Source organism: Polistes dominula, unplaced genomic scaffold (genome assembly GCF_049000335.1).
Source record: "Polistes dominula isolate Pdom_NZ unplaced genomic scaffold, Pdom_raw_medaka contig_22, whole genome shotgun sequence".
In the NCBI taxonomy this organism is placed as follows: Eukaryota; Metazoa; Arthropoda; class Insecta; order Hymenoptera; family Vespidae; genus Polistes; species Polistes dominula.
This window is the reverse complement of record NW_028300966.1, coordinates 705,512-719,717: the sequence shown is the minus strand read 5'-3', so window position 1 is coordinate 719,717 and position 14,206 is coordinate 705,512. Positions and strand designations below refer to the sequence as shown.

At 31.3% G+C, this 14,206-nt stretch overlaps 1 protein-coding gene across 1 annotated transcript; it reads right to left on the bottom strand.

Annotated features, from left to right (window-relative positions):
• Positions 1 to 1,258: 1,258 nt before the first annotated feature.
• Positions 1,259 to 11,759, bottom strand: tyf (twenty-four). Its single transcript, XM_089173009.1, is given in 11 exon segments — positions 1,259 to 2,959; positions 3,061 to 4,742; positions 4,829 to 5,204; positions 5,285 to 5,743; positions 5,819 to 6,206; positions 6,288 to 6,572; positions 6,668 to 6,822; positions 6,825 to 7,050; positions 7,220 to 7,330; positions 11,213 to 11,519; positions 11,616 to 11,759. Coding segments are annotated over 11 exon segments (4,080 nt in total). The 5' UTR covers positions 11,642 to 11,759; the 3' UTR covers positions 1,259 to 2,894.
• Positions 11,760 to 14,206: the final 2,447 nt, after the last annotated feature.

The window sequence follows — 14,206 nt, the reverse complement described above, 5'->3', positions numbered from 1 at the left end:
CATAAGAAACTTATCACACCGCATATAGGTAATAATAATAATAATAATGTTATTTAGTTGTTGTTATTATTATTATTATTACCATTAATGATATATTTTTTTTCACAATCATCCGTGAATTGTTTATTCAAATTGGAGAGATTGCTGTCACAACTAAACTACTAGAATTAATTGTTATTTAGGATTATTCATAAAACTGATAATATAATATAAAGGAATCACTTAAATTTCTTCTTTTTTTTTTTGTTAATTATATTTTATACATTATGGCAAATATTTATGATCATCAATAACAAATGATCAACACTGCAGTACGAGTACCATTGTCATTAAAAAAAAAAAAAATAAAAGAAAGTATATATCTGAAATTTTTTTTTAAACCAGGTTAAACGTGTTTGACGACTATAACCGGCTACGCTTGATTATCACGAGACACACCAGAGCGCGCACTCCGCGCACAGACCGCCATACTTTAAATGGTTAATAAGAAAATTATAAATCCACGTTTAACCAACACAAACTACATTTTGACATAAATGCATTTAACTACTACATGCAGCTTACGTGGATTTATAAAGAAAAAAAAACAAAAAAACAAAAAAATTATACAAATTTAATATTGAATATAAACAAAAACAAAAAAATATGTGAAACCACCGGGGCGAAGATTTATTATAAGCAAAAATAAAATAATAATAAAAAAAAAACAATCTTTTTCAAATGAAATATTATATATCATATATTTTTTTATATACTATATAAGAATATATATATGTATATATATATAAATAGTAATTTGCTGTAATATTTGGATTATTTTAGGAACACATCATCTTTTTTTTACCTTTTTCTTTTTCAAACAATTGCTACTTTGACGTAACAAGAAAGTTATTATTTGAAGGAAACTATAAAATATGAACATTCTAAAAATTCAGTGCTTTCTATTTCAGACTTATTATTATATATATATATATATATAATTAATCTTAATTAGAAACACACTCAAAATTTTGGAATATTTTAATGCACAATTTGTGTATATAAAATGTGCTTTTTAAGTCAATGAAATTTCATACATATATATATATATAATAATAATAATTATTATCACACAATTGTGTTGTACAGCAATCTCACTAATGAAAAAAAAAAAAAAAAAAATCCTACTAATAAAATTAAATGATTACCTAGAATAGAGAACACCTGCATATACCAATCAACATTCACACTTTCAATTTAGATCATCACAAAGCAAAGAATTTTTATTATTATTATTATTATTATTATCATCATCATCATCATCATCATTATTGATAATTAATAATTAATTATTTAATTACATAAGCGAGTAGTAGTCTTTGTAAAAATTTAGCGAGTTTTGATACATCATCATACATCTCTCTCTCTCTCTCTCTCTCTCTCTCTCTCTTCGTTATTATCACTGTGAATTATCAGTTCGAGTTTTTGGAGCGTAACATTTTCAAAAAAAAAAAAAAAAAGAAAAAAAAAACCAATTTATATGAGATACTTTCTTAAATTATCATTTTTTACCACAGCTGGAAGAATTAACCATCATTTCACGGAGAAAATTGCTCAAGTTAATTACACACTGTTCTTTGTCTTTTTTTTTTTTTTTTTTTAATATGTTACAACAACACATGTGTTTTTTTTAATGTCTCTTAAGCACTTACTTATTTTGACTTTTTCCTAATACACTTTACACAGTTTTTTTTTTCTTTTCTTAACTTTTCATTAATGCTGTCTCTCAAATAAAGTATATAATAATATGCTTTTTGTTTTTTTTGTTTTTACTCCCTAGGGCTCTCGATGAAAATTCACTAAAATCACTTAAATCACTCCAAATCCATATTACAAACAGGTCATTCCAGTTCGCAAGATATTAAAGAGACATTGATAGTTTGTCCAATAATAACAGTTCTGATATTACATAGTTAATGCAACACACTATTAATAAACTACCCCACCAATTGGTATGGGGGGAGGGGGAGGTGTATTAAATATGATGCACTAAAATGACGAATCTGTAATTTTGAAAGAGGCATCAGCAATTTAATAGTCCTTGCAGTAAAGCATCTTATTATAAACTGGCTTAATTGCAATATATAATTTTTCGAATCATCTTAAATCCATTAATATATATATATTCTTATGCAATTCTTAAAGCCATACGTTTATTAGATGATGGTGCCCCAAGGATACTTCTCTTTAAACCATATGATACATGCACAACCCCTAGGTTGTATATTTACACATGGCTTAATTAATGCAATAATTACCTTCATTTTATGAGAGAGAAGAGCAACATACACATTTCTTATTATATTAATTCATTATTTTGTTTCTCGTTAAAGATGGTATTATTAATGAATATTTTATTATATCTCATATGTGTTGCTATGGTTTTTCTTTTTTCTTTTTTTTTTTTTTGTTGTTGCAAAAATTGCATAAGCATAATTATTATCCTATGTACATCGATGAAAAATGTATCCCTTTCCAGTCTCCATTTTTTTTCTTTTTTTCTTGTTTCTTTTTTTTTTCTTCTTCTTTTTTGGTAACTGACCTATTTACATTATTTTATCTCTTGAGGCACACTGCGCCATTCGGCTATCCTGGTATAACATTAATAATGAAATCCAGCTTCAGACAACAGTTGTTGTTGTTGATGTGTTTATCTTGATTAATAAAATGTTCGAAACATTTGCATCCATCCATTTTTACAACATCAACCTTTGTGTGTTTCAAATATCTTATCTGATATTTTTGTATGTTAAATAGCTTTTTCCGAATGTAAATTAATATTATGTGTAGATGATAATAGTTCACTCATATCAAACTGTATATAGTATATTTTTGTCTGTAGAATTGAGTCCATTTCACTGTCCACTGTAATATTGTATTCTGCCCGTTTCTGCTGTCTCTCTCATAACAGCATCCCACGCTGTGTTCATGAAAATGAAAGAAGATTAAAAACAAAATGAAAAGATGATCATATAAGAAATATAAAATGAAATAAAATATAAATTAAATAATTCAACTTACCCAATCCAACAAACGAGACAATTTTATCGTGATTATAGTTCTGTATATTTACATCTTCTTCCGGTGCTACATACAACATGGCAAAATCTTCCTTTGGTTGATGATTGTATTTTTCTATAATTCCAGGAGGTGGTGGTGGTGTTGGTGGAGAATACATTGCTGGTGGAAACCTTGTTGGATATCCAATATATGTTAAAGATGGAACCATCACAGAATGTACTGGTTGTTGAGCCACGTGAGTGTTAGGCGATTGCATATGAAAATTTGGAGGAAATTTATCATATCTCACATGTTTGTCGTAGATAGCAGGTGGCCTGTTGTCAAAATTTGGAGGTGGTTTATTGAGAAGTGGTTGGACCAAAGATGGAAATGTAGGATTTGCTGGTGGAGTCTCTACAGAATCTTCAGAAAGTAAAAGTTCATTAATCTCAAACCCAAATGTTAACTCTGTTGGTAAATCACTGCCTTTTAGAAAGTCAGATGTCTCATCCAATAAGATAACTGCAGGTCTGGATGAAGTATTGTTCTTCTTTGTAGATCCTTGTGTTTCTACGGATTTCTGTAATTTATCATTTTCAGTAGACATCAATGGTTTTAATTTTTTATTTTCATTATCCTCTTGTTGATTATCTTGTTTTGTATTATGAGATAATACAACTCCAGATTTTCCAGACTGCTCTTTCGCAGTTTTTACTACCATTTTGTCTATCTTCATCGGTGTTTTAACAGAATCTGCATCAACATTCTGTACTTCGTGTGTCAACTTTGGATTATTCAATCCTTTAAGTTTTGGAGCTTCATTATCATCTATTATCGTTCCTATAACATTAGCTTTGGTTTCACAATATACAGTAGGACTCTCTGTGTTATGTATCTTCTTGACATTTTCATCTTGATAACCAGTTTTCCTATAATGTAATTCTTCTTGTTGATTTTGTATATTTTGATTACTTTGCGAATAACTTCTCCTATTTCGTGGATTATTTACTTTTGTATTCGCAACAATATCTTTATTGTTATTAGAATAATTAGGATTGTTATTTTCAGAATCGAATGAATTATTAGTAGGAGTAGTAGTAGTAGTGTTATTTAATTTAGATTGAATTGCATTTGGTGTTGACTCATTCGAATGTGGATTACAGTTAATTATGTTCAAATGTTTTTGTTCCTGTTGCGTCAAACTTTGTTGCATTTTTTCTATATCCTGAAAATATTTGAAAACTTGCATATTCTTATTAATTGCCTCTTCTTGAGCTTCAGCCTTCTTTCGATCTGACGAATTCTTAATCTTCGACAAAGTTGGTGATGGTGGTTTTTCAAAAGTAAGACCAACATTGTGAACATGATTAGAATGTGCAAAACCATGTTGTTTTGGTTTCCTATCGGAGTGTTGTAATTCATCCAAACTTGGATAATAATCTTGAGGTAATTTGTCTGGTTCTGAGGGAGTTTTAGATGGAACTCTTGGCCAAGATGACGTATTTAACATACTTGGAACTATTGGCATATTTAAAACTGAATTATGTGACATATTCATAGTAGCCATGCGAGCTATATCTGCGTAACTTGCTTGTGGTGTTCCTCCCGAAGAGGTTGCTGTTTTCGATAGATTATGTTTCGAGGTATTCGATGTAACAGGTAACGAATGGACCGAATCCAAGTCGCTGCTATCAGATTTATCGCTGTAAACAAATATTACATATATAATACAAATAATTCAACAACAACATCAAATATTGAAATATATAAAATATTTATTGTACTGTACCTTGGTGGCATACTGCTAGTAGATTTTCTTCTGAGTTCTGGTGACAACGGTGCTCTATACTCGTTCGAAAATCCTCTTGGATTTTGTAAATATGATCCAGTTGTTGATAAGTTTTGCGCTCTACTACCACTGGAACTTCTACGTTGTTTTTTAGTCTTCTTCTTTTTAGTAACTATTAAAAATTCAGGCTCCTGTTCTGGTTCTGGATTTACTTTTTTGTTAGAGTTTCGACGACTAGTATAATCGTCTCCAGTATCATTGCAATAAATAGACTGACCCTCCTCTGTTCCCCAAGAACGTCTGTCACCACGGCAATCTACCGCTGCATCTCCTGTACTTCTTTGTTTTGCACGACGTAATGCTACATTAATTGTACCTTTTTAAGAACAACAATAATAATTAATATAAATATTTCATATAAAGTGTATCATTTTAAACAAACAAATTCAAACTTACTACTATGCTGACTGGAGATACTGCTATTGCCACTAGAACAATTGCTTTGTTCTGCGGTAAGATCCTCGAGTTTCGTTTTTGATATTTCCTCTAATGAATTTGATTTTTGTAATTTACTTGATAATTGTTCTCTTTTAGAATCCTTTTCTCTTGTCCTAGGTTTAGTTCCAGAACTAGATTTCACTCTGACAGGATTACCAGTTTTGTTCTTTTTACCTTTAGATTCTTTGCTTTCGATGAAGTTAAGTAAACTATCAATATCGTCCTCATTACGATGTCCTACAACGCTTTCAGCGCTATAAACAGTAACATTAGGTTCCTGTCTATGCTTCTTTCCACGTTTCTTTCGTTCTGCATTATAATTTTGTACAGCATTACCATTTTCATCAAGAGATTTCTTTTCCGCAGAAGAAGTAGCATCTTTCATTATGGCATACTGTGTTGTACATCTTGGAAGTTCTATTAAGAAATTATATATTATTAACATTGAAATCTTACTTTTTTTTTTAAATAATCAATTAATCAATATCTTACCTAATGCATTATTTTGAATCTGCCATGAAGCTGGCATCATGGAACATAAACTTGAGATTCCTTTTCCTTGATTATTGTTAGTACTGTTTCCTGAACCACCAATAACACATTTCGCACTATTGTAGGTTTGAAATGGAAAAGTTCCCGTCACCTCAGCACTAACTGATATCTTTGATTTATCCTGTTTACCGTTATGATCACAAATTGGAAATTTTATCGTAGTATCTACAGGAGTTTGAGCTATATCAACAGTAGCACGTGCTATAAATTGTCTACGTGGTTCAATTATTTTCATTTCAATTCCCTCATCTTCAGCGTCTAATGAGTGAGGTCTTTGTTGTACCCCACTTGTTGTAGATCCAACATTCCTTTCGCTAAGAGCACCTACCTATAAGAAATCATTTACAAACCATTATCTACTTGTGTAATTCATTTTGAATACTTGAAATGAAATCTTTTGCAGCATTACCTCGACATAACTTAAATCAATAACGGTGTAATCAGATTTATACTCTGGTGGTGATTCAAGCATCTCATTTGTCCCGTATTTTCCTTTCTTGCTTATCCTCTCGCGATATTCACTTTCAGTTTCGAAAAAGTCCTCTATAGTTAGGAATTCCTTTTTATTATCTTTTTTGTCTTTCTCTTTGTCTTCTTTTTTTGATGAAACAACAACACTCGACGATTTATCTAAAGATTTTGACTTCTCCTTATTAGTCCAATCATATGTTGTTCTTTCTTCATAAAAGCCCTTCTGTAGAAAAAATCATAAAATACAAAATTGTAGTTTATAATGATTGAAGATATATGAATAGAATATAAAAATGATGAAGATATCGATACACAAACCTTGTTGTCAAATAGGGGATCAAGATTGGCCAAAGAAACAAGACTGTTGGCCAAAGAAATAAGGCTGTGGGATGCGTTAACATTAGATGGTAAAGATCCACCTTCTCTTTCCCTAGCAGAAACACTAGGACCTGTATATTTCTTATTCTTTTTTTACCACTTCCGTAAGTGTGACTAGAACCAGATGCTAGATAAGCAAAACTACTATCAAACTCTGATGCAATAGGTTGTGCTAAATTCTGTAAAGAACCACCGTGTCTGTGACGTTCTGATACAGAATCTCGTTTATGCCTTCTACGAGTGGAAACAGGGAGACACCGTGAATTAGTCACTACCCTACGACCTTCTTCGGTCTCATCAGCTTCAGCTTCTTGTAAGAGTTCCTATAATAGGAAGATTTCTTTTTTCTAATATTGCCTTTATTTTCTGTTAACATTTTATAATATAAATCATATTATGAAATTGAAATGAATCAAGTACTTTTTTTTAATTAAATATCTATAGAAATAAAAAAAAAAAACATGCTTTGAATTATTTCATTTTGATGAATACCTTAAATAAGTTAGATTTTCCTTCTCGATCTTTAGGTCTTTTATAATTTAAAGCTTCGTTCAGTAGTGAACGTAATCCATCATCATCTAAGGCAAGGACCGTTGATTTTCCCTAAACAACAAAATAATAAATAATATTATTAATATATGAATTGATTATAATACCTGTATATATATATGTGTGTTTTAAACAAGTATTATATATGTATATCAGTATTTAAAATTAAATAAAAACATTGTAAGATCAGTAATAATATATTCAAAGAATAGTCTGATTTGAAAGAGTTGTGTCACTAAAAAGAGTATACTTGTTGTATTATATAAGATACAAGAAATTAACTAGCATGACTGTAGCATGACTTTTCTCATTCATGCATAATTTCAGTTTTTAACAACAACAAAAAGAAAAAAAAAAGAAATAAATAAATTGCATACTATACAAATATATTTTCTACAATGAAATTAGTGATAGCACAATTTAGAAATAGAACGTTTTAAACATCCATATATGGTAAAGAAGAATGTACTTGGGCAATTACAATTCAAATAAGGTAAGTATGTCAATTGATTATAACCAAAACTTTAGTATCAATTCTATTTTGGAAAATTATTTTCACAATGTGTATATAAAATGATGTTGTTTTGTATTCAATTAATAATAATCAATTTCATTTGTTTATATCTTAATATAGATTTTTGTATATGTATGTATGTATGTATGTATATACAAACAAACAAAAATAACTTGTGCACAATTTGAAATAAGAATTTGATGAATAAGAAATGTCGAATGATTAAATATATATGAAAACAATGAAAAATGGTTCATCAGTATATTCATTAATTGTGAAGAAATGCAGAATACAATGTTTCATCAAGTTTTATGTTTCCAATATTTGATAACTCTTTTTTTATACGACGTTGAGTTACAGCTTATCTGAAACATTATTATACATACTTTTTGATCATGCTAATATATATAATATTAAACATTATATTTAAACTATGTAACAATATTAGCAACTTGTAATATATCAATTTACACAAAACTGTATCAAAATTATATGGTTAGGGTTGGTATACAGTATTATATATATATATATATTATTTGATCTATCATTGTGAAGCATACAATTTTTGGTTAGATTTGTTATCGCAGTTGGTACACTCAATTATAACTTGTATTCAAATAATAACCAAATGTTGAAAGTTAAATATGGATTTTTAAAAAAAGGAGGGGGGGGGAGTTTACTTAGTGCAAATAAATATACCATATCTTTTTTGTATCATTGTTGATAAATCTATAACCCATTATTATTATTATTATTATTATAAATTCAAACATAGGGAGGAAGAAAAAAAATAATAAAATAATGGTTCCTGTATATATATAAAAAAAAAGAATTAGTTTCTTTTGTCAGTAGGGTAGAGTAAACGTATGGCATGAAACAAAAAAATCATTGATTAAGAACTTTTAAGGAAAAATAATATAAGCATAACGACGTCTTGGTTTTTTTTTTTCCTTATTGAAAAGAAAGAAAGAGAAAAAAAATATAATAAATAAATAAGTAAATAAATTGATAAATAAATAAAATTCGTTAGATTCAATCTGTACCTTAACACCAAGAGATTTGGCAAAGTTAGAAAGAAGACGATTGGCAATAAGAAACTCTTCGGTTAAGTTCCACCGAACGATAGAAGATCGCCGTTAATAATGACGCACCGTTGTCGAGTAGCCCTTGAAAAGAAGAAAGGATATCCAATAGCTGATTTTACCATTGGGCAGAAATTAAAATAGGACACGCAACGAATGGGGATGGATTTGGGCTTGTCCAGAGATCAATAGACGTTCCACGATTAGCCCGATCGAGACACGAGATATCGGTGTGACTTACAAACGAAGGAAAATCTGCTTGCGACAGTGCCGGCACGGAATTTATATTTTTAGAGGGCACCTGGGTCGGACCGCACACAATCGTCTCTCTCTCTACTGCTACTGCTACTGCTACTGCTGCTGCTGCTGCTAAATTCACCTCTCACTGTTTTAACGATAGTTATGAAACCGTAATGATAGATTATTCTAGATTAATTCGTGTCACAAATAATACACACACACAAGTTAATACGATCATGAGTATTCGAATAAAAATAATTATAATGATAGTTTGCAAATATACTGCCGATTTAAGTATTTAACGAGCGGGCGCGGCGCGCACTTCTCAGCATGGCCGCCGCCATTACACTGAAATCGTAACTGCCTCAGGACCGTAACTAACTTCCTCTTCTCCCTCATTTCCGCATTGCACTATTTTTTTCCCTATCTTTTTCTCCTTTTACTTCCTCCTTCTTCATTTCTTTTACAGATATATGATATATTTGATCATTATTTCTCATATATATATAGAAGACAAAAAAAAATAATATAATATACATATATTTTTTAAAAATATATTCGACAAATCTTATTGGCTATTATGATTGCTAAAGACGTGAATATAACAACTCTATACATATTATTATCTACTTAATAATTCTTATCATATGTGGTTTAGCAATTTCTTTTTCTTTCTCCGTTTATAAAAACATTTTGTTAATTATTATATTGTTGATGACAATAATATAAAAATAAATCAAATGAAATGTTGCTCGATTAGATTTATCTGATAACAAAAAAAATATATACATATATATATATAATATATTATTTTTCTTTATATTTACGATAAAGAGTAAGAACATATGAAATTACTAAATAATTTCAAACGAAAATTGTTATAAAACTTTTGATACGGTTGATAGATACTCAGTATCGTATCAATAAAACATGATGCCACAAGTAAAATATATATATATACATATATATGCGAAATATTATTTTGTATTACAAAAAACATTTTGTCACATAGAATTTTGACCTTAACACCATGATATTTTTCTTATTTATGCCCTAATCTGTGTATGTTTTAAAAATATATTGAAAATTATCGTTTAGAAAGTGACTAGCTAATAACCTGATTGCTAAAAACAAAGTAAAAAAAGAAAAAAGAAAAAGAAAAAAAAACTGTACAAAACACCTAAAAGAAAAAACGAAAAGGCAGAGAAAAAAGAGCAAAAAAAAAAAAAAAGCAAAAAAAGCGACTACCAATTTTGAAGACTGTTTCAACTATATTACGTCACATTGTATGTTCCATTGGTTCTGAACATGATAATTGATTTTGTATCATGACGTGTTTTAAATTATCTAAATATGTACACACAGATCTTCTAACTAAAGTGTGTCCAATTGGAAATGATTTTTACAACCAACACACAAGAAGAAGACTTTGGTTTAGTCGACACAAATAGAAAACGCTTTATCGTAATGAGATTATAATAATATTATAATTTTGCGAGGTTAATGGAGTCCAATAAAGATATACACACACATATATATATATATATTTACATATTATTTTTTTGTTGTTTTTTGAAGACAAACTCGATTGGATAAAAATGATTTATCATCAATGTCTTTCAGTATTATCCGAATATTCATGAGTGAATGGAAAGAATCATAAAAATACAGTCAATAAATTATAAAAATAATATATATATTTCTCTCTTTTTTTTTTTTATTATCAATTATCCTCGAAGATATGAACCAAAATAATTCAATTTTTTAACTAACTTTTTCATTTATCCTTTGCATATATATATTTGTTTATATGCGATTGCATTAACAGTTTTCAATAGATCACGTAATTGATGCATTGATTTCATAACTTTCTTTATATAAAGAGGGGAATAAAAAAAAAAAAAAAAACAAAAAAATGAGAGTACGTGGGGGAAATAATCCTAGTAACAATTTTACAGATGCGATTCTTTGTAGGCCTACTAAAAATGAAAGAAGAAGAAAAAAAAAGGAAGAAAATAAAATAAAAAAAGAAGAAAGTAAATGTGTCGAACAACAACAACGTTGATAACAACGACGAGCAGAGAGATATTCGCTGCTCACCTTTTTATTGTCAGAGCCGCTGTTAGGTGTTGTACCTTGACCGTTTGTAGGCTCAGAAATTGTATCGATACGCGGGTTGCTAGTTGCTTCAAGATTATTATTCTGAACTACCAAGGCCTCTGGCGTACCGAGTATAGTACTTTCGGAAGCCGAATCATTGCCGATTTCTGTTCGACTGTTATCAGTGTTGCTTTTGTCAGGTGCAACCGGTTCCTGACGATGGTCCGGCCCTGGGGACATCTTGACGTTGATTGACAGGACCGTGTCCGCCGTGCTCATAGTCTCCTTGTCATTCTTCGCAAGACGTCTTTTGGAACGTCGTATTAACGTTAGAATAATAGCGAGAGTAACATCAATAACAATTCTAATGAAAAAAAAATGTGTTTAACGAAGTATCGCTTACGATAATAGTTTCATGCGATTCCTCATCTATAGGTAACTTTATTGTGATATATATGTATATATATATATATATATTTTGAAAATGTGACAATATGACAGCGAAACGAGCACGAATATTTTCACGTTGTAAGATTGACTAACGTTTTATTCGTTGAACGTCGTCGACACGTCGTAGTAGTAGCTGTTCTTTTATCATCGACTTACGAACGCGTGTGCTTGCAGAACAGTCCGTTCCCTGATTCGTCAATGACAACGACGACGACACAATTGGACGTACCGAAAGTGCAAGAAGAATAAGGAGAGCTTGAAATGTTTTTTTTTCTTTTCTTTTCAGGCGCGTACTGCACGCGCACCGGGAACGACAAAAACGGTACCATCCATTCCAACGTCAAACGTGCTTTCAACTTTTATACTTTCCCTTGCACTTGATCCTTCCTTTCAACACTTCACTCATTTTCGTAGTTTATATTAAGGACATATCTTCGAGGTTAATTGAAACACTTTGTTTTCTACATCTAACTTAATTTTTATCTCACTTTCGACTAAATCAAATAATGTTCAGTCTATTTTCATCATTTACCTGGTTTTAACCTATGAGCTCTGTCCGTTTTCCTTTGACAAATGAAATTAATTTCGCATTTTAACGTAACGAAACTGTGTACGTCTGTCTATATCCAGAAAGTATTATTTTCGAGTTTTCTTCTCCTTTGCGTTCCTTCCAACACCTTTCTTTTTTTTTTTTTTTTCACACCGCTCGACCTCCTTCCTCCATTCACTTGGAAAAAGAGACGACGACTACGATGACGACAAAATTGATATTCGCGGGTGTTCGATGCGACACTTAGTAAATCCAAGATGGCCGTCGTACGGAGAGCGGTACGAAGAGAGCGGCACGTACGCGTCAACCGGTCACGACTTATTCGAATGCAGACGCACAGTGTCCAAGTCCTCTCCTCGAAAAGGTTTCTACTCGTGAAAACGAGTACATAGCATGCGTGGACGGAGTACGAGGACGGGAGAGCGGATCCGTTCTCGTGCGTGACCCGTTGACGGCATCACTCCTCCGTTTCGTTCGGTCTCTCGGCCTCGAACCAGCCACTGCTTTCTCCCTTACTCCTTCTATCTTTCGCTTTAGATACCTTTTTCTCTCTCTTCTTTACACGCACCAGTGTCGTACCACGCACTACTACTACTACTACTACTATTACTACTCCTCCTCCTCCTCCTCATCATCATCATCATCATCATCATCATCTTTCGTCTTTTTCTTTTTCCTTATTTCTAGCTCGATACCTTATATGACACACAAGGAAGATTTCATGTAGGAAGAAGACAACTCTGATCAAAGCTCACTGACACTTTCAAATCATTCACGGCAACTTATCGATCGTGCCAATGTTCACCTGTGTCAATTGTCCGTTATACCTTCGTACACCACACTCTTCTCGACACGATCGTAGTAGAATATCCTGCCTATACAGATAGAGAGCAAGAGCGAGAGCGAGAGTACGCGAAAGAGAAAGAAGGAAAGAAAGGGGAAAGAAAAAGATCAGAGAGAGAAAGAGAGAGAGAGAGAGAGAGAGAGAGAAAGAGTGACAATGTATGAGGGGGAAATTATGAAGAGGTAAGGATATAGACGTTACCTCGTTGTCTCTTCGTTTTTACAGCTCGATCATGTATATGAATCACTGATAAATCTTGCTTAATGATCTATATGATCATTGATCGCATGTCTAACAAATCACACGCATTAAATTTCACTCGCGCATTTAAGTCAAAATATTAAAATCGTACATGTCACGTCAAAGATTCGGTCAAACTAGGCGGCAAAGCGTCATTTGTCTTTTGCAGTTTTCAATTGTTTCTTTCTTATCTCTCTCTCTCTCTCTCTCTCTCTCTCTTTCTTTCTCCCTCCTTTTTTTCTTTTTCTCTCTCTCTCTCTCCCTGTCTTTCTCCACTCTTCTTTGACGAACGACAGGAAAATGTCGATTGCACTAAGAAAAGAGAAAGATCATTTAATGGCAAAGAATATGTGTCTCTCACAACAGTCAACAATTTTCTTTTTTTTTAAGATGCAATAAAAACCGCGATTACAATTTGCGCGGAGAAACACAACCGATCAGACGCCGTTTGGCCTCCGAAAATGTCGTCTGGTTTCAGGGACGTCATCATTCTTTACTGCACCTTGTACCAAATGATTCTCGTTACCTCGTATCAACCAATAATACATTTTGCTTAAATATTTTGAAAATCTTGTTCTTTTCTTCTTCTTCTTCTTGTTTTTTTTTTTTTATTGATTCCTCTTCTTTGTTATTCAATTAAATTTTATGCGTTGACAAATCGATACGAAATAATATCGAAATAATTTCATTTGTCATTGCGAATTGTTGCATTTACATTTTTGTAATTTAACGATAATTTCTTACATACTTTGAGACGATATTTCTGTAAAAAAACGTTTAATCAACTAAAAAATATTGTTTTTTTTTTTTTTTAGTAGAAATTTATAAAGAACAAACATGAATGGTTTGAAAATGTATGCGACGATCCTGCTGCTCCAAAGCGAATTTATGTGCGTCACAAAAGTCGATA